At 49.7% G+C, this 19,850-nt stretch overlaps 1 protein-coding gene across 5 annotated transcripts in view; it reads left to right on the top strand.

Moving 5' to 3' along the window:
- PTPRM (protein tyrosine phosphatase receptor type M) overlaps positions 1 to 15,466 on the top strand; it is an 805,568-nt gene extending 790,102 nt beyond the window's left edge. For all 5 annotated transcript variants that reach the window (XM_028480386.1, XM_028480385.1, XM_028480384.1 and 2 more), the window contains 3 exons: positions 559 to 722; positions 7,025 to 7,160; positions 15,292 to 15,466. In XM_028480386.1, the coding sequence (XP_028336187.1) occupies positions 559 to 722; positions 7,025 to 7,160; positions 15,292 to 15,345 (354 nt within the window). In that variant the 3' untranslated portion in view covers positions 15,346 to 15,466. The remainder of the gene's footprint in view (positions 1 to 558; positions 723 to 7,024; positions 7,161 to 15,291) is intronic.
- The last annotated feature ends 4,384 nt before the right edge of the window (positions 15,467 to 19,850 follow it).

Genomic DNA, 19,850 nt, shown 5'->3' with positions numbered 1-19,850 from the left:
TTTTGTATCCTGCTACTCTACCAAATTCATTGATTAGCTCTAATAGTTTTCTGGTAGCATCTTTAGGATTCTCTATGTTTAGTATCATGTCATCTGCAAACAGTGACAGCTTTACTTCTTTTCCGATTTGGATTCTTTTTATTACTTTTTTCTTCTCTGAATGCTGTGGCTAAAACTTCCAAAACTATGTTAATAATAGTGGTGAGAGTGATCATCCTTGTCTTGTTCCTGATCTTAGAGGAAATGGTTTCAGTTTTTCACCATTGAGAACGATGTTGGCTGTGGGTTTGTCATATATGGCCTTTATTATGTTGAGGTAGGTTCCCTGTATGCCTACTTTCTGGAGAGTTTTTAGCATCACATGGTTTTTTATAATGGCTCCAGATTGAAACTCGTAACTCTTTGGGCCAGTAGACGCTTCCTTCGTTATTTACAGGCAGGCCCCTCCTTCCCTCGTGCCCACTGGGGTGAGTAGGTGGGATCAACCCTCTGGAGTTCAGCCCCGGGAATAATGCCTGCTTTCTCTCCACTCCCCGCTTGTTGCCTGACTCTCTGCAGCCCCAGGACGGGTACCGGATGGTGCAGCAGTTCCAGTTCCTGGGCTGGCCCATGTACAGGGACACGCCCGTGTCCAAGCGCTCCTTCTTGAAGCTCATCCGCCAGGTGGACAAGTGGCAGGAGGAATACAACGGTGGGGAAGGCCGCACGGTTGTGCACTGCCTGTAAGTGCTCAGATCCACTGGGCTGACGCCCTGCTTCACTGCCTCTCATTTCACTATAAGTGGAGAAGAAATAAGCAGGTCTGAGTGAAAGCTCATCAGTCTGCTCATTAAGTGTTTGGTTTGCTTTGCAGAAAACAAGATCATGCACGTTTTACATTTGGATAGGGTGTCACTGCTATAAAATGAGCCCTGACCTTGTGGTTGGGAGCCAACCCCCCCCGCAAAAAAAACAATACCTGGGTGGGTTCAGTGAGCTCCTACCAGCTCTTGAGAGCCCATTGTTAAGCTTTGGGGAATTTTCTGAGCTGGTTGTTAAACTGTTGGTAACTTGAAATCATCGGTGGTGGGGGTATTTACATCACGGACGTCGGCAAAGGCCACAATCCGGGCACCCTCCCTGATATGGCAAAGCTGGTTTACCAGCTCACTAGTTGGTAATTCTATTGGATTTCATGTCAGAGGTTTCAAAGGAACCGTCTCCTTCTTCTTTGTGATTTTTTTTTTTTTTTTTTTTTTTTTTTTGTGGTTTGCGGGCCTTCCTCTTGTGATTTTTAAGAGAGTTTTGTTTTGTCTCATTTTGTTTGCCTGGGGATATATATATATTGGGAAGATTTGGTTACAGCCAGTGTCTCCAAACTGGTCTCCTGGCTGGCAGTTTCGCGACCCCGGTTCCCCTGCACCAGCAGGCGGACGCGCAACCACTGCGCCACCAGGGAAGCCCCCTTCTTTTCTTTGTGATTTTTAAGAGAGTTTTGTTTTGTCTCGTTTTGTTTGCCTGGGGATATATATATATTGGGAAGATTTGGTTACAGCCAGTGTCTCCAAACTGGTCTCCTGGCTGGCAGTTTTAGCAGGTGCTAAAATGGGAGAACTTGGTTACAGAATAATGGTTCCGACCTTGGCTGCACATTTGGGGAGCTTTAAAAAAAAAAAAAAACAACCACTATGCCCAGACCACAGCAAAACCACCTAAATCAAAATCTCTGGGGGTGCGAGGACCTGGATTGTTTCAGAGTTGCCCCAAGGTTGAGAGCCACTGGCTGGAGTCTCCGTGCTTTTCAAAGCACTTTCACCTACATTTTCTCCTAGGTGATGGTAGCAGCTAATCAGCCAGCTGGAGCTGGCTTAATGGAGCCTGCGATTAGAAGGCCCTGCAGTCAGGGGAGATGGGTAGAGAATTTGTGGAAACTGAAAGTATAAGCTGATGTCTCTTTTCAGTGGAGTGTCATTAGAAGCGCACAGTGAGATCTCTCCCGAACTGAAAGGAAGATAAAGCTCTACTCTGGGCAGACCGACCCTTGTGAAATCGACAGGCGAGGCTAAGGGCTGGGTTACCGTCCACTCGGTGCTGTATCTCCCGCAATGCAGCCCCCATACCCCAAACCCCACCCCCACCCCGGGGTCTGGGAGCCCCTTTCGGCACCGAACGTGGCAGTGTCTCATCCTGTGCCCTCGGGAAGAATCGTATGAACCGACTCATACTTGCCCTCCGTCAGAGGCCCCACCCCCAAAACCTTGCCTTCCTTCTCAGGGACCCAGTTCATTAAAAACATCTCCACCGAGAAAATGTCCAAAAGGATCGATTAACAGCTCACGTCCCCGTTTTTATTTCTCTACGCCCAGATATAACTTCTGATCAGAATAAAATCAGAAGGTCACCTGTGTGAGTTCATACAAGCCCAGCAAGGAAAACTGACATTTTGGTTAGAGTTTGTATTCGATCCGTTAGGTTTTTAGGAGATACTAAAAATAGTTTGCAGTTACCGATTTCTGCATCTGGACTCCACCAGCGTCTGGACTAGGAATGCCACGCTTCCTAGTAGCTTCCTAACAAGAGCCAGTGCTGTAACCCAAAGGGCTACATCCCAAGAGGGGAGCTGAGGCACAGGACAGGCCTGAGGGGAAGACACAAAGACCCCTTGAATCACTGCACTTCATAGCCACACTCTCCCAAGGCACAGCTGCGACCCCGGAACTAAACCATTACATCACCACCCCACGTGGTGCCTAAGACAGCGGGCCGTTCTTTAACTCCAGTGGACGTGGTGGGCACCTGCTGCTTCTGCCCTCCGACCGGCCCAGCCCCCATCCCCCTGGACTTTTCTTTGGAACCACCGTCCCCACCAAAAGTCCCTGCTGTTCCTGTGGGGCTGCCTCGTCCTCTCTCAGCATCACGGCGGGCATGAGACCCAGGCCTGCTGAGGATGCTGATCGTTGTTGAGATTTAAAAATCTTAATCTAAGGTTTTTTAGCTGTGGGAACAAAGTTTGGTTCAATTGGTATTCTCCAGTTCATGCCAGGAAAGGATGCTTTGACCCCCAAAGGCAACCTGCTCTCCGTCTCTAAAGAGGGATCTTCGTATTCAGCAAAGCGCAGCGCCACCTACTGGCATTGGGCAGAGCGTCCCTGCCCAAGACGCCCTCCACGGCTGTGAATTAGATGGTTCCTTGAGCCGAATTATGGCTCGCACTAAGCAAATGGGATTCTTTTTCTTTACACATGTCTTCCAGCTAGTAAAACCAGACAGAATGGAGAGAATTAAGATATCACCCTCTTTCAACCCTCGATGAAAGTAATGGAAGTAGACAGTGGTCGTTGACAGCTGCTGAAAGCGTTAGGTGAAAATCCGATGGGGGAAGAGCAGTGAGGCGTCAGCGCAAAGAGAGAACACAAACTAAGGGAGCAGAAGAGAAAGTCCGGGAACGGAGCCACACCTCGGCGTCTCCTGATTCACAACAAGGTCCCACAGCACACACCTACTGCAGGGCAGTGGTGTCCCTTCTCATGCTACACACAGAAAGCATCTCCAGGTGGATTGTAGACCAACACATGAAAAGGAAAACAATGAAGCTTCTAGAGAAAATCTTCAAGACCATGGGGTAACCAGAGCTGTGTTACACAGGACGGTATCCATAAAGGAAAACATTGGTAAATTGGATTTCATTAAAGCTAAGCACTCCTGTCCATCCAGAGACCCCAGTGAGAGTGAAAACACAAGACAGGACAAAGAGTTTTGCGCTACATATATCTGACAAAGGATTCATAGCCAGAATGCCTAAGAACTGCTGCAAGTCAGTAGGAAAAGGATAGACACTCCAATTGTTTGGGCAGAACACTTGATAAGAAACTTCGTTTTTTAAAAAAGAATATCCAAATAGCCAATAAGCATAGAAAAGGCATCATTAGTTTTCAGGAAAATGCACATTAAAATACATTAAAATCGGATGCCCCTGCATGCTCACCAGAATGGCTAAAATTTAAACGATTAATAAATGATTCTAAGTGTTGGGAAGCTGTGGAGCAACTGGACTCCCAAACACTGCTGGTAGGAAGTAAATATGTACAACCATTTTGGAGCTGGTTAACAGCCTCTACTAAAGCTAAATATAAATGTATCCTCTGAGCTCTTCTCCTCTGAGGTCTGTGACTACAGAAATGAGTCATATATGCAATAGGAAACATGCTTATAGCAGGTATACTCATAATATGGAAAACTGCAAACATCCCAAACATTTGTCAGCTCCTAGATAAAGAAATTATACAGTAGTATAATTATACAGTAGTATATCCATTCAATGGAATTGTTCTCAGCAGTGTAAGAGAAAAACTACTGATACAACATGGGTGATTCTCACACAGATAATATTAAGTGAAATAAGCCAGACTCAAAAGAGTATATACTGTATGATTCCATGTATTCAAAATTCAAAAACAGACAAAAGAAACATGATGCTAGACGTGAGAACAAAGATTATCTTGGGGTATTGATGGTGTTGATGAGGAAGGAGTATTGGGAGGAGGGGGGTGCAGGGGGCTGATAGCGGTCTGTACCTTGATCTGAATGGTGGTTACGCGGCATATGCATTTGTAGAAGTTAAAAGAGATCTATATTTACCATTTGTGGACTTAATTGTAGGTATGTTATACTTTATCTAAAAAATTGATTAGGAACTTAATCATGGAATGATCAAGCCTAGCATTGGAACACAGAGATCAATCTTAAAATCACGGAACAGGTTGATATCTTGTGCCCGCTTCCCAATGAAAGTCATTTATAAAGTATCCTTGTCCCCCCCACCCCCAAAAAAAATCCTGAATTCTTATGACGCTCTGGAGCTAACTCCCAATTAACAGGAAGTATAGGATTAGAAATTGGTGTGTTAAGTGCTTCTCAGAGATACAGTGAATGAGAACAACCCAGAATGTGGGTTGTCATTTTCCCCTGCAGGGAAAAATGACCCCATTTCCTCAACAAATAAATTGCCAAGAGAAAAAAAGAAGAGAGCAAAGAGGAACCTATAGATTAAAACCAACTTGCAAGACATGTCAACCAAATGCAATGTGTGGACTTTGCTTGGATGAGGATTTGAAAAAGTTAACTGTAAGAAAATGTCTGAAACAATCTTGGAAATTTGGACAGTGTCTAGAAATTTGATTCTGTTAAACTGTAGTGTTTATTTTCGGTGTGATAATAATGATACTGTGTTTATTTAAAAAAGGATCCTTTATCTACTTGGAAAAGAGGTTGAATCCAGATCTGGTGCAGGGAAGAAGATACAGGATGAGCATAGAACATCTTGTGGTTCTAGAAAGTAAGGAAGTGCTTGAAAAGAGACGGAGGAACCAGCCTGATGGAGCTCCTAATGGCCAAAACCGGAACAATTTCAGCAACAAAATAAACATGGATACTATTTTAGCTCATAGAAGTGAAATTAATATGTATAAGTCTAAAGTGACTTAAATAAATAATGAAATAGAAATAAATAAGCAAATAAATTTTCAAATGGTGGCTGAGAGACAGCTCTCTCTTTAGAGTCGAATGTAGAAGGAGAGAGGGAAGTGAAAACCAGTCAGGCAGATATCACTGTGACTTGTTGCAGACGGGATCCACCAATGGACACTAAAATCAGCGGGTGAAACTCTGAGGAGAAGCAAGATATTTGCATAATCCCAAAGTATCTTTCCCGAGATACTTACTAACTACAAAGAGAAGTTATGAGAAGTTATCATGGTAATTATACATAACTACACAGTGAAAAAAATCTGCCAGACACCCACCGTCATAATAAGCGACCAGGGGTGGGATAGGCAGGGAGGGAGGGAGGCTCAAGAGGGAGGGGACATGGGGATGTATGTATACGTATAGCTGATTCACTTTGTTATACAGCAGAAACTAACACACCATTGTAAAGCAATTATACTCCAATAAAGATATTTTTTTAAAAGAACATAGTAGAATACAACATTGTAAATCAACTATACTTCAATAAAATAAATTTTTAAAAAAGAATATAGTAGAAAAGGCAAAAAAAATAAAAAAGTGACCAAGGTCGACATCATGAGCAGTAAGACAGTTCAACACCATGAACCTTCAAAGGAGGTAACAGCCTTTCTGTGGCTTTCTTGCCAAAGTGCATAACCTCATTTCCAGTGCTGAGATGGCATCAGACGAACTCCAATGAAGGACTTTCTACAATTTGTATTTTGTGACGACTTCTCAAAGCGTGGAAGGGGACCATGGCTGTTTTCTACATCTCACTCTATATTCCATACTCTACAAAATAACTGACCAGTCCTCTTTGAAAGTGTCAAGGTCAAGAAAGACAAGAGAAGATGGAGGACTGATCACATGGAAGAGACTAAGGAGGTGTGATACCTAAATGCAAGGTGGGTCCTGGACTGGATCCTGGACCAGAAAAAGTGGTGACACTTGACTAAGGTCTGTAGTTTAGTTAATAGTGTTATACCAGCATTAACTTCCTGGTTTTGACCATCTGCTATGGTTATGTGACATTTTTACATCAGGGGAAGGTGGGTAGGCAAGGAACTCTCTGTGCTATTTTTGCAGTGATTCTGTACAACTAAAATTAATCCAGAATAAAAAGTTTATTTAAAAAGAGCCCTTATGTTTTAGAGATAAATCATGACATGCTAACGGATTGTTTAAGGCCAAATCCATCTTTGAGCATAACCCACACCCATCACAGTTTTCCTGCACATGCTACACGAGTTGTTTGTTTATTGAAAAATTTCCTGGGTGGTCCCTTTCCATAAAAACTGATAAATTGCCATATCAGGTTACATCATCAGGGCAGAGACGAACTGGGAGAGCGGGATGTGCCAGTTTCCCGTCACCTCCAGTCAGGTGATCCCTGGGCCCCACTTCCATCAGTAGAGGGATGGGCCCGGGTGGAGAGTCCCAGCCGGGAGGGCTTAGGCAGCAGGTGCACACAGGTGGGTGGGAGCCATGCGGTGCGAGAGCGACCCAGGCCCACCGCCTGCCTCTCCTCCTCTTCCCACAGGAACGGGGGAGGCCGCAGCGGGACCTTCTGCGCCATCAGCATCGTCTGTGAGATGCTCCGGCACCAGAGGACGGTGGACGTCTTCCATGCCGTGAAGACGCTGAGGAACAACAAGCCCAACATGGTGGACCTGCTGGTAGGACCCTGTCCATCCCGCTCGGGGGGCCCTTTCCCGGTTAGCGTGAGACACCCGGCCCCTCGCTCAGGATGACCCCTGGGAGGGAGAGACTCATGTTCACAGTGCAATCGCTTCACTCGTGCGGGTTTTTCTCCCTCGTTCTCCCTTCCTCTGCCTTTTCGCAAGGAGACTCAGCTCAGCACAGCACATTTGACACATGGAAATAGTTGAAACTCACAAGCGAACATCCTGATTAATTGCCGTTCTCGGCAGCGCCTTCCACGTGGCTAAGCACTTCATCTTCACAGAGAAGAAATAATCATAGCACATGAAATGCCAGATTTTCAAATTACATATTTTATAAATAGCTTAATCACCTAATATTTATCAAAGCTGGGAATTGGAGTTTGACATCCAGACGATTGCATTTAATTACGGTGGCCGTATCTGAGGAAAGGATGAAAGGGGTGGAGAAACAAAGGATGATGTGGAATTATTTTCTTAGAGTATTTCATGAAATCTCTTTTTTGTGCGGAGCTGTTGAGATGCCAACCACTGAGACTCAAGAATAGGAGAATAGCTTAAAGGAGGAAGCTTTTCGATGAGGTTTTTGTGCTTCTCTGTCAGTGGAGGAAGGATCGGAAGGAAACAGTAAGACTGATCCCAAGGTGGGGAGAATGGGCGGGGGCGGGGGCGACGGGATCACTGATGAGCTTGGAAAGCCTGCGTCCTGGGTGCACAGCACTGCAGCAGGGGGTTAAAATTGTAAATGTAATAAAGGGACTAAAGAGGGAGTTGAGATTCAAGCTGAGGCTGAAGAAGCAGCCACGGCCCCTGCCTGTGATGGCCGCATCCGAGCCCTGCTTGGCAAAAGCCCTGCTTCCCCCACTGTCGTGCCTCGCGCCCCACGAGCTGCTTCCGCTCCCAGGAGCACCGCGCTGCCCAGGGAATTTGGTATAAACAGGCACCTGTTTGGCCAGGTGCAGGCTCTCAAACCATCAGCAATTACCACGTTGGTTTCTGTGAAGAAAGGATCTTGCCCCCCACACGGCAGCTCCCTGCCCCGCCCTGGGGACGCCCCCTGCAAACCCACCCTCTAGTCTCAGCTCTGCTCATTGGAGTGAAGTGACCTCAGACAAAGTACCTTGGCTATTGAAGTCGCCTTGGGCACGTGACTCCACTTTCCTGAGCCTGAGTCGTGTAAACTAGGGAGAGTGTTGGTTTGTTGAGATCATCCACGTGACGATATGTGTGAGAGTGTTTTGGAAGCTGCCCAGGTGAGAAAGACCTGGTCCCTGAGAGCGGAGGGGTCTACGGGGCACGGTGTGGCCTGGTCCCTGAAAACGAGCGCTGGGTGAGGGCGAGGGGGCCGCCGGAGTGCAGCATGTATACACACGGCGCTCGTAAGTGCCTTTCCCACGGCCCACATGTCACGCGGATGGGCCGGGAGGCTGACCCTCACATTCCACGCCCGGACTTCACTAGTCAGAGAACTCTCTCACTCCTCGGGACCCCCCCGATCCCGAATTTTAAAGAGTTCCCCCACCATGGAATTCTCCATCTTCTGGGCTTAGGGCAGTTGAGAAAAGGCCAGTCGGGCAGTTAGAGGTGGCCTGAGTTTAGAACAGATAAGCAGATTGACAGAGGATGGAAACAAATGCATAATGAAAATATTCCGACTGCGATGTCATTCGGTATTTAACGCCCTGATTCAGGGACGGGTGTGTTGCTTCCAAACTTCAGTTGGTACTTGAAAAAAGCTGACCTTGATTTTTTTTAAAAATGTTAGTTCCCTCTCACTGCAGCCTGAACTCAGCAGATCATTAGAAACAGACCCTTCCAGGCCTTTCCCCCAGTGGCTCTGGCTACAGCTTCCGTCACTCACCAATTCTTATGGGCAGGAACAACGTGGCTTTTCCCAAATCCGCAGTGCAGACTACAGGACAGGGGTGATTTTACACGAAGGAAGCTTCTGATCCCAGCCCACTTTCCTATAATAGCCAGGGTGTTTCTGTAGTTGTGTGTGATTCTGATAGAGAAATAGGATCCTTGGATGCCCCAAATCCCAAGGGTCAGAACCAGTTTTAGGGTCGACTCAGTGGCTGAGAAATGTAGGAGAGTCCTACAGTTTCCTGAGAAAAATGTCTGATAAACTTGTCACAGTGCCTGCTGGCGGGATAATGGATAATATCTGGTGACCAGAGAAAAAAATGTCACGATGCTCTTTTCAGTGGGTTTGAAGCTTCCTGAGTTGAATCAGGGCTCTTGTCGTTGGCTTGTTTGTTTTTGCCTGTGAGTACAATTTCTGTTTAGTTTGGTACTCGTACATGTGTGTGTTGGCTGAGAGAATTAATTAATTCAAGTCAAGGAGATAAAATCTGGTATAATTTTATTGGGCATAAAAGGCCACCCAAGACCTGTGTTTCTCCTAAGCACAAAATGTTGTACCAGCAGCTGAAAAGGTACCTCCTAGCTGCCTCTGCGCTGAATGAAGCGGGAGCCAGGAGGCCCTGGAGCGCACCCCAGGAGGTAGGCGGGTGGGCGTGGGGAGCCCCGCCAGGTGCCCCTGGGTCTGCTCATTGGGGGCCCCTTCCATTCAGACACCAAAATTTGCTGCCACGCCCTCCCTGCCAGGGCCGGATGAATGTTCCGCGGCGGTCGGTGTGCCTGTCTTCGTCTCCCCTTACAGCTCATTATTTTTCCAACTTGCTTCTGAGTTGGAAACTTCCCTATGCGTTTCGAAGCACGGCACTCTCCAGGGGGAGCCAGAAGGCCCTGTGGATTTATTTCTTCAAATGTTTAGGTGTGGAGGCTCCAGGGGAGAGCCAGTGGATTGCCAGGAAGCAAAATCATTTTAACACAAGACTAGATGTTTTGATGCAGCAGGGGCCGCTGGGTTTGTTTCCTGACCCCTCTTTCAGGCCAGCTTCTCAGTTATCCACCTCTTCAGCCAGGCTCCAGCCCCCATCAAAGGCCTGGGTTCCAGGGGGGTGGGGCAGGGGTGTGGAGCAGGCCACGACAATACAGCCTGAGGTTGGCGCTATCGGCCTGGTCAGAGGCGGACGGGGTCGCCCGCTCTGAGCCCCTTTGAATCTAGTACAGTTGCTGGAAAACCTGCTGCTTCAACTAACAGTCCTCTCCCACCTTTGCTTCCACACTTGGCTTTTGAAGTTCCCAGGCCTCCTTTTTAACAGAGAAACAGCCTTTAGGGGACAGATCTTGCCTAGAGGAACATATTATCCCCTGGGAGGTGGTGGGAGCTTTGGCCAATGTGCTGATGTGACATACGTACGTGTTATAGAGCGGTTACCAAGAGCACGATAATCAGCACATCTGTGGCCTCACAGAGTTAACACAGCTGACTGTGTGTGTGGTCAGAACCCTTACGATCGACGGTCAGCAACTTTCAGGGGTACAGTTCCACATCATTAACTCTAGTCACCGTGCTGCACATTAGAGCCGCAGAACTTACTGCTCTTACAACTGAAAATCTGTTCCCTCACCAGCATCACCCCACTTGTCCCTCCCCCGGCAACCACAATTCTAGTCTCTGTCTCTATGAAATTGACTTTTCTTTAACGGGAGCTTTAAAAAGTTCTGAGCCCTGGGCCCACCCCCGAGACTCTGATCCAGTTGACGTGGGCCTGGCTTTTCAGCAGCGTTGGTACCAACGCCCCAAATGAGCCTAATGTGCAGCCGAGGTTAAGGAACTTAGTAGCTAGTCTAGAAAGGCCCTTGGCCCGTCTGCACATGAGATCACCTGGGGCGCTTCGCAAACACAGATGCCAGGCTGCGGCCCAGAAGATTAGGGCGGTCAGAGCCCGCGTGATGTGCTACAGGGCAAGAAACACGGCTCAGGAGGACACAGAGGCCGTCCCTGGCCTGCCATGTGGGCTGCAGGGCGAGGCCGAGCAGCTTCCTCTCCATCCCTCCTCCTCCCACTCAGACCTCTGCCGGGATCTCCCGTGACGGAGAGGTGACCACCCAGCCCGGGCCCCCTTCCATCTTCCCTGCACTGACATAACATGCTGGCCCGGCACTCCTACACAGGGCCTTACCCCCGCCCTGCAGCCTCCCCAGTGCGGACGGCACGCTGACTCTCCCACTCACGTGTGTAAACTGCCCCCTAAGCCTCTGCCTGCGAGCTCACGGGAAACTGACGGGCTATGTGAAAGGCGGGGCGTGTGGGCCTAGGTGTGGTGTATAGGTGTGGGGGGGGGGCGTGCGCGTGTGGGCGGGTGTGCATGTGTCTGGCTGTGTGTAGGTGTGTGTGGGTGTGTGAGTTGCAGCAGAGGATGCAGGCCTCAGGGGGGCGTCAGAGAGGCTCACTCACGTCCTGAGCTGTGCCCCCACCGGCCGTGTGGCCCGTCTCTGGGACACTGGTGGCATCCACGTCCCCTGGGGCCGGGCCCTGCCATGCATCCCCCCAGGCTCGCAGCCCTGAGCCCACTGACCTGCTGTCGCGCTCCCTGCTCTCGAGGAGTCTGTGTGAATGCCCTGTGCCCCCGCCCACCCCAGACTCCGATCCTCCGGAGGCGGAGCCCCCCGCCGCCCCCCAGCCCCAGCTCCTGGCTCCAAGGAGGGCCCAGTAAACATTTGCTGGGCGAGCGGACTTTTCTTCTCTGTACCTGGACCCGCGTCCCCCCGAGTTGCCCCCTGGGACCCAGAAGGCGGCGGCTACAGGCGGACGGGTCTGAATAGGGAACCAGCTGCACGCACTGTTCAGGGGCTTTGAGGGAGGAAGTGCTTCAGACTCTTTCAGAGCTATAACGAGGGTGATGACCCACCCATCCGTCGTCAGAGACGGGCAGCTGCCTCCCAGGGGTCTCCTGGGCACCATGGTTGGTCACCCAGTGTGACCCGCTGGGAACATTGAACCAAACGGTCCCACCCAGGATTATTGGCTCAAGGGGACCACTTCCCCTCCTGGCAGGCGCGTCAGTCAGAGGATTTTTTTCCCAGACTGAAGGATTTGTCAGCAAGGATCCAGCCGAAACTGAAGCTGGTGCTAGTTTCAAAAAGCAGGTGCGCGCGGGAGGGAAGCTTTGCCCCAGGTGAGCCGTGCAGACTCTTCTCTTTGAATCTTCTTAGGCGACGTGGGGTGTTAGAAGCGACAGACTGACCGTAGGGCCCCATTCTGCAGACACAGGCTCCCGTGCTGACAAAGGCACCGTCCAGCCCTCCAGGGGAGCCCCCTGCAGCCGCCCGCTGACACCGTGGCCTCGGGCCACCCCCCCCCCCGAGAGCGGGGACCTTTAAGGCGTGACCTCACTTTGGGTGCCCTTTCAAACTTCACTTTCTCCCCTTTTGTGGAAACAAGAGGTGGGTCTGGAGTGAAGGTGAGGTCAGGGGTCTTCAAGAGGAGTAGCTTGTTGCCCTGGTTACGGTCCAGCACAAAGATGTTCACGTCAGCACAAAGATGTCGGGTGACAGCTAATGTCACCCAAATCGGGAGATTCTGGGACCAAGGCATAAATGTTCTTTTTTCCCTGAAGCACAGAGCTAGCTCATGGGGCTTAATTATACTGTTCAAAAGCAAGGAAGCTGAGAGGGAAACTGCCAAAGACGGGCCTATACCCGGTGATCAAGTGTAATCAGTTTGCAGTGTGGGAAGATTTCAGGCATTTCTCGAGGTGTTTTTGGGGGAGGGGACGCGGCAATTCGTGGCCTTTCTGCTCGTTCGCCTTATTTTTCTGGTTCAGAAACCAGTCATCACAGAGTCTATGGGGGCTGGCAGCTTGCTTAGGCGGGATAAAATGAGAGAAAGAATTCGTTTTGAAAACCATAGTCATGCCTATGACCGGGCACCTTCAGTGACGCCCCTACCACAGCCATCCCTCAGGGTGAACCCGAGGGATTCACCTCTGGTTTCCTGGTTTCCTCGCCTGCCTCGTGACCTGAGACCGGCAGCCACATGGCCCCCTAAGTGCATTTTTCTGCGTTAAGAGGATGGTTCATAGTCGACGCTGAAACTAATTGCAAGAAGCGATTGATCGTGTTTCTGCAAGAAGGGATTGATCTCTTAGTTTTCCATGAAAAGAAAAATGAATTCTCTGTGTAATTCACAAAAACAGAGAAGTGATGGGAGCACTCCATAGCCAGCATCAGCCCAGTGAGCTGACAGCCTAAGAATTTTGAAATTCAAATGATCTCTTTTAGATATTCTGAAAATGAAAGTATCAAACCCTGAAATAATAAATCCTGGAATGTGAATCAGAAAGTTGTAGTGTCACATATTTTTTGGTGCCCTTAGGTGTGCTCCTAGGAGTGGAATCACTGGGTCATAGGGTGACCCTTCGGAGGGACCACCAGATGGTCGTCCAATGGGGCTGCACCATGTTACAGTCCCACCAGCAGTGTAGGAGGGTTCCAGCTTCTCCACAACCTCACCAGCACTTGATTTTGTCTGTCTTTTGTATTTTAGTCTGGCGGGTGTTACTGCCATCGATGTTCAACCTTGTGGCACCTTCAGTGTGTTGAATGACCTGTTTACTTTGTCCTCACCTCTAGATTGTAGGATCCTGAGGGCTGAGGCTGTATCTTGAATTCCCCCGTCTCTAGCCTTAAATGTTAAATGGATTGACTCAAAAGCTGCTAAACCCATTTTTTTGGTCACCATTTACATACACAACCAGTGTTTGACCCCCAGCTGTGTGCCAGGCTCTTTGCTAAGGGTGGTGTATTATCCACGGAGGGAGAGACCATGGCCCTTGTCTTCAAATAAATAGGTCTGTTTAGAGGGGCATTTAGAGAACAAAATGTAGGTGAAGAAAGAAAATTGCGGTGACTAATTAGGCCCATATCAAAAAAAAAAAGGAAATTTCTTTTTTTAATTAATCTGGCAAACCCCAAAGTAAGAGGTGCATTTCCTTGGTCGTGGTTGTCATATTGGATGTGAGACAGTGGTCCTGACCACACGGCTGGTGAAGGCCTCCCTCCGTCTGAGGGGGAGGAGGGCCTGCCAGTTGCTGAGTGACTGGGCTGCTGCCAGGGGGCAGATGGAGGCGTCCTCAACCCCCGTGTCCCTCCGCTCGGTTCAGAGGCCACACCCAGGTGAGCATCCGTCAGCTCACGGCATAAACACAGGTGCCGAAGGCCCTCCCCTCCCACCTGAAACCCCACCTGGGCCAGGACCTCACACGGGGCTTGCTCGGGCCGTGGTCCAGGATCTGAGAATTCTGTGCTCAAGAGAAATGAGCTCGCTGCCCGATCAAGAACTGGTATGTGGCTCCCAGAGGGCATCAGACGTCCCCACTCTGTGCCTTTCCTTATCCTGTCGCCTCCGCCTGGGATGCTTGCTAGAGGACCACAGTTAGGAGGACCACGTACTTTATCATTCAAACTGGGACACTTTCGAGAGTGAAAGGGCCTACAAGTAACGATGGCGCCAGGACAACAGGCATGAATTGGGACTGTCCCGGGCAAACCAGGACACATAACCACCGCCCCCCGCTCACGTGCTCACGTCCTCAGGCTCCCCTATTACCTGCCACCCCCTGCACATCTTCCTTAAGAAGCTCAGCTCCCGCCTCCGCTGCACCCATGTCGGGGAGCGTCCGTGGGCCCTGCTCAGCTCTGCCTCGTGAGTGCCATTGGGTTCCCGTCTCATCCTCCTCGTTGGACACGGACTTCTCAGAGTCAGGGACCAGGGCAAGGCACTTGGTACTTAAGAGGTGCTTAATAAACTCTCATAAAACGGAGGAAATCCTGCTGACTGACAGTCAGAGGTAAAGCTGGTCCAGGAATGAAGCCGCGTTCATTCACTGAGCAAATCATGAAGGCATGTCCCCAGCCCTCATTATCTTTCCTTCCACCTCTTGGCTTTCCAATAATTTGTACTCAGGATGTTGATGTAACAGGTGAACACATACGTGTGGACAAACAGAGATATGTGTTGCAGTTGTCTAGAACTTTCCAGGAATTCTAATGAGCATAGATATCAAAATACCTCTTTCATCGGCCTTGTGGGAAACATCGACAAACGGCGAATATGTGTGTGGTTCAGGACCCTGACTTCCCAGTTCGTTTCTGATTCACATCCTTCTCAGTTTGATTGCTTCCAATTAAAACCCTAATCTGGCATCATTGCTTTCAGAGAAACTGCATCCCGCTATGGCCACGCTGACATTTTGTCCCTTCTGTGTTCCAGGATCAGTACAAGTTCTGCTATGAGGTAGCCCTAGAATACTTGAATGCTGGCTGACGGCGTACACAGCCCTGCACACAAACCTTTCATCCTGCAAAGCCAGGACGTGCCATGGTGTTTGTGCCGATGAGATGAAGACTTCTCGATATGCTTATTTTGCTTTGCCTAATGGGCTCTTTTTAAGAGCCCAAGAAAGTGTTTATAAAACTGCTTGCCCTGCCCGGTTCCTGGCGGTCGCTGCCTGATGGAAAACTACCCTCAGCATCCAGTGGTCCAACCCTGTCCTCCTAGGCACCAGCTCCGTAGAGCAGCATGGACGGCTGGTAGATTGAAGAGCACAATTATATTCTTATGAAGGAATTTCTACCTTTGGGGTATTATTTTGTGGCCCGTGAACCTTTGTTATTGTTACAACTGAGTGTACATTTTTGTTCTGTGGAGAATGCTACCTGGCATTATGGTAATATATTATTTTAGTTAAAATTTGTATTTTAACATGTCGCATAATATATGTAGCTTTCCAAGACTAACAGATAAACATATAACGAACAAAGAGATGTACGAGCTGTTGTTTCTATCAGATTTGTATTGTTTCCAAGGGAAAAGCTTGGGAGGCGTTCAGTTCAGAAAGGCGGAGATCGATGATCAGATTCACAGACCTGAAGCTTTTCCATGTGTTTATATTGTAAATATTTTTGATTTCATCAAATTATTTATTCATTAAAAGAAATTTTCGTGAAGCACGGTGAGTGACAATCATTTTTATCCAGCCCTGGAAATGACTTACTACTGTATGATGCTACCTTGTGTGAATTCTCAACTCAATAAATAAAGACCCGTGACCAGTGTGGTGTCTGCCTAGTGTCCTGGCACCCCGGCGGGGGCAGCTCCGGTCACTCTGGGCCTTTGGCAGAGAGATCGTGCCCGGGTCTGCTGGCCTGGAGCGGGTAGAGTTGGGACTCTGGAGAGAGAACTTTTGTCAGTGAGAAATCGAGGCCCACCCTGGGAGCCTCCCCTGGCGCACAAGCCCCAGAGGCCGGAGCCGGTGAACTCCGCCCGGCGGGCAGGCCGCTACCGGGAGCTCTGGGCCAGACGCCAGGGCGGTGCCTTTCTGACCAGGAGCAGCCTCTGCCTTTCTCTGTTTGATCTCAGTGGCCTGGGAGTCATGTCTACCCTCTCCAAGCCTCATTCAAACGTGAAACTTGCTGAGAGAACGCTCTTTAGAGGGTCCCACGATCGGGATGCATTTGAGCAGGACACCAAGCTGGACAAGACGTTTCCTGCAGGAGGGAAAGACCGCAGCCCGAGGGCTTTCCTGGCCTCTGAAGAAGGAGGAAGCCGGGCCGAGGACGAACGCTGAGTTTAAACTGAGCGCCAGGCTGTGTGAAGGGATGGCCAGTAGATGGTAGGGACGGACCTTTGGCGAACGCCCGTTCTGTGCTGGAAACTGCAGGCGCTTTCCCAAGTGGCAGCAGAGTCTCCTCCCCAACCCAACAGTGTGATCGGGGACTGTATGGAGCCATCGAGCCATCGGACAGCTGGAGACAAAAGATTAAGTAACTTGTCCAATGTCACCCAGGCTCGTCAGTGCCAGGTGCCTCCAGGGCCTGGGGGGGAGGTAGGGGCAGTGGCCCCAGCACCGCTTCCTTCTTATGACACTCGGGATAGGAAGTGCCCCTCCTCCTGAGACAGGAGACGGCCCATCACCCGCTCTGGAAAATGGGGGGCTTCCTGCCCACTCTGGGGATCTCAGGGACTAAGAATGACAAGATCAAAGGTTGTCCATCAAGGGGACCGAGGCTGACCCTGCATCCAAGGCCTTCCCTGCTCTGCTGCACTCTGACTACACGACCCACGCGCTCGGGAAGAGCTGGCCGCAGCCCAGTGAGTCTAGACCAAGCCCCTCACTGCCCAGGTCGCCGTGGACAGTGGCCCCTCAGCACCCCCACCCCACTCTCTTGGACGAGCTCCTAAAAGATAAAAAGCGCTTGCTGTCTACCTCTCCAGGGGTACAGGAATGGGTTCGGATGCCTGACTTTGTGTGCAGGCAGGGCCGTGATGGAAGTGGCACCCTCAGCCCTCTTGGACAAAGTCGTGGTGGTCTTCACTCCTCGGGTGAAAGGAAAAGCCGGTTCAGCAAGGGCCTGAAGCCACCTGAGACTGAGTGTGCAGATGCAGCTCACATCCACCCTTACATGATCAAACCCCATCTCACGTGGGAGCAGTGGTTTCCGCCAGACTTGTGAATCTCTAGGATTTTTACCTTCCTTTCCCTCGGTTTCAGCTCTTAGCAGAAATAGTGATAGGAGAGCAGGAACATCTGGTGGCTGTTTCTCATCTCCCACGAGGCCTTCCTGCAGGTCGGGATTCCCGTCACCTTCCACACACAGCAAAGGTCTCTGCCCTTTGCAAACAAAAGAGGCCGACCTCTCGGCTCTGTGTTCCTTCTCTGTCTTCTCTCTGTACCCAGGGTTCCCCTCACTGTTGCGTCCTATGATGGCTGTGAAAGCCAGATGTCCTGCCCCCCTGACTTCCTGACACGGTCCTGCTCAAGGACAGCCTTGTGACAGCTTTCAGTTCGGGTGCTGTGGTGTCTGTAATGTGTCAACTTGGCCTCCCTGGACTGCATTTCCCAGATTCCATTCTCTGTGTGTTTCCAGGTAGGTGGGCCCCAGGGGTCGTCCTGTGCCCGATGCTCTCAGAAGGCCCAGCTGCTACCCCAAGCCAACCAGGTGACCCCGCAGTGACTGGCACCGAGCATGAGCTGCCCACCAGCTGCTCACTGCCTGGATGCGAACTCATGCCTATATGTTTAGGTTTTGTTAGGACATAGCAGTTCTGGGTACCAAAATCAGCATCAGTTATCTACTGCTGAATAACAATTGCCCCAAAATTCAAATACTAAATAACCAATGAACATTGAATTATCTCATGCAGTTTCCATGGGTCAGAAATTCAGGAGTGGCTTTGCTGGATGGTTCTGCCTCTAAGGTCACTCATGCAGAGACTGTCCAAGTGTTGGGTCAGGGCTGTGGTCATCTGAGAGCTTGACAGGGAGATCCACTTCCGAGGTGGCTCACACACACCTGGCAAGTCGGGGTTGGTCATTGGCAGGAGGCCTCAGTCCTCTCCGCATGGGCCTCTTCACAAGCTGCCCAAGTGTCCTTGCAGCATGATGGCGGCTTCTCCCAGTGACCCAGGAAGCAAGGCAGAGGTCTTTTATGACCTGGCCTTGGGAGTCATGCCCTGTCATTTCCACAATATCCTATTGGTTACAAAAGTCTGCCCTATTCCATGTGGGAGGGGATACACCAGGGCACAAATCCCAGGATGTGAGAATCCTTGAGGCCATCTGGAGGCTGGCTGCCACCTGCCATCCCACCCCGGACCCCCACCCCAGCTGGACCTCTCCTTCTGTGGGCTGGTCAGCTGGACACAGTAAATCTTATCCCTGGATGCTAAGCCTGTCTGCCAAGGTCAATCCTCTCATGTGCTGTCCATTCCGTCCTGCTGTACTTTTTTCCTACCAGCTTCTTCTGCTGACATTACCTCTAGTCACTTTTACTGTGCCCTAAGGAACCTTTATTGATATGTAAAGGAACTTACTCCATAGCCTTGATTACCATGAGGTTCTCTTCCCCCCACCTCCCGAGGAAATGGCCCCTCTGGACCTCCCCCAAGTAGATGCTTCCTCAGTTTCAACAGCTGCCCTTCATACGCCACTCAAGCTGATGGATGGCCACAGCCTGCAGCTGGTCACCTGGAATGGCCTCACCTCTGAAATCTTCAACTTGCCAAATTCCGACCCCAGCCTCTTCAACTGCTAGCTTCCTCTTTGCCATATCCCTGCCATCCTTGTTCTTTGAATTTATGAAGCCCTCCAGGCCATTCTCGGGGCGAGCCTCCCCTTCTTACCTTCTTTCCCAGAACAACCTAAGCCCTGTGATGCATCACTTCATCCAGATTTACCAACACCCTCAGTGCTCTTGACTCCTTATAGTTCCCTCATATCTAGCCTACAAATGGTCAGATTTAGAGAACTCCATCCAGGACTTCCAATCCCAGACAAGTTAGAGTAGCAAAGACCAGATTTACCCTCCTAATTGAAACAAATAAAAAATTGGGGGAAAAAATATTTTTTAAGATGGTTCTCAAGACACTGGACATCAAATAATGAAGGGAACAGGAAACAAGTTAGATGAACCCTAGGATCCCCCAGCTAACAGCCTTGAAAGAATTTCCAGGTAATGGGTACAGGAAGGGGGAATCCAGGTGTAACCCAGTGGTCTCCCTTATTTGAAAGGAGAGTTCCCTTATTTGAAGTGAGAGTTCAAAAAAGCCAGGGTGGCTAGAGTTTGCAGGGCAGAGTGGCAGAGTTGAGATGATGCATAGAGAAGGCATTCTGAACATCTGCACTGTCCCAATCAAGTCTTCAGTTAAGTACTGATCAGGATAAACATGGAAAGGACTTGAGGGCAAAGAAAGAACGACTCAAAAAGATTGGAAGGAAGAATACTCAGAGTTCACACGGAGCCATATAGCTCCTATTCCCATTGGATAGA

This window comes from Physeter macrocephalus, chromosome 19 (assembly GCF_002837175.3).
Source record: "Physeter macrocephalus isolate SW-GA chromosome 19, ASM283717v5, whole genome shotgun sequence".
Taxonomy (NCBI): Eukaryota; Metazoa; Chordata; class Mammalia; order Artiodactyla; family Physeteridae; genus Physeter; species Physeter macrocephalus.
This window is presented reverse-complemented; position numbering and strand designations above follow the sequence as displayed.